The sequence below is a fragment of the Austrofundulus limnaeus genome, unplaced genomic scaffold, assembly GCF_001266775.1.
Source record: "Austrofundulus limnaeus strain Quisiro unplaced genomic scaffold, Austrofundulus_limnaeus-1.0 Scaffold2678, whole genome shotgun sequence".
NCBI classification, from domain to species: domain Eukaryota; kingdom Metazoa; phylum Chordata; class Actinopteri; order Cyprinodontiformes; family Rivulidae; genus Austrofundulus; species Austrofundulus limnaeus.
Window position 1 is genome coordinate 3,825 of NW_013955080.1, and position 1,174 is coordinate 4,998.

At 42.6% G+C, this 1,174-nt stretch overlaps 1 protein-coding gene across 1 annotated transcript in view; it reads left to right on the forward strand.

Moving 5' to 3' along the window:
* The window catches only part of cth (cystathionase (cystathionine gamma-lyase)), an 11,395-nt gene that overhangs the window by 1,990 nt on the left and 8,231 nt on the right, over positions 1–1,174 (forward strand). The window contains exons 4-6 of the mRNA XM_014000078.1: positions 68–177; positions 334–468; positions 565–622. Coding sequence (XP_013855532.1) covers positions 68–177; positions 334–468; positions 565–622 — 303 coding nt within the window. The remainder of the gene's footprint in view (positions 1–67; positions 178–333; positions 469–564; positions 623–1,174) is intronic.

A 1,174-nucleotide genomic window follows, 5' to 3' on the forward strand; every position in this document is an offset into this window, starting at 1 on the left:
ATCCTACAGGCAGAATAAATAGATCTAACTCTCTTGTTTTCCTGTTTTTCTTCTTTTTTTTTTAAAGGCACAAACCGCTACTTCCAAAGAGTCGCAGCTGAAGTTGGTCTGGACGTAACTTTAACCGACTTCACCAAACCAGAGCTGCTCAAGGCTGCTCTGAAGCCAAACACTAAGGTAGTTCCTGGAAAGATATGATAAGCACAATCTCTTAGCATGAGTCAGCGCGTTGCGTAATGATGCGATCCAGTTGAGCTGGAATGCGTGTGACTCATCTGTCTTTCTCCATGTGCTGCTGTGATGTCACAACTTCCGGTTTCTCCTCTGTTACAGTTGGTGTGGATGGAAAGCCCAACCAACCCCATGATGAAGGTGGTGGACATCAAGGCCTGTTCTGACTTGGTGCACGAGCACAACAAAGACATAGTGGTGGTGGTGGACAACACCTTCATGTCAGCTTATTTCCAGGTGAAGTGTTGGGTTTGAACCGTTTCCTGCGCTCGTATTTCAGTTGGTGTGTTCAGGACTGATTAACTCATGTGTTTGTCTCCTGCACCCCCTCAGCGACCCTTGACTCTGGGAGCTGATATCTGCATGTATTCAGCCACCAAATATATGAACGGTAGGTTCATTTATACCTGCGTTTTAAAACCTGCTTTTACTTTAACCTGAGCTACATAAACATAACTTGAACCGTCGCAGACCGTTTCAGTATCAGGAAGTTCTCCGCATCTGTTGCTGTGCAAGTTTTGGTTTCATACCCCTCCCTTTGGTATCTTTGAAAAGAGGAAGCTCTCACGAATTCAGGGATATATCTTGACACTGTGTTACTCTTTGTTTGGTGACGTGAAGTTTGTGYRTAACCGAGAGTATAAATAACAGCCCTCATGCGTAAAACGTCGAGGCGGAGTGATTTCATGGTGTGCACAGTGGTAGAATTTGATGATGCACAGTGTAAATGTAAAAAGAAAAGGTTATGTCAAATGCAGAATGAGTCCTACAAAAGAAATCAACACTTTTATTAAACCAGATTCTCTTTTATAAAGTAAAAAAAAAAAAACATTTGGCACAGTTTTGGGTACATTTGGCTAAATTGTGCCAAACTGCAATTTCCGCCTGGCACACTGCTCACTAAAACCTTTGTGAAATGAATATACTTCAACTTATTCAGCCT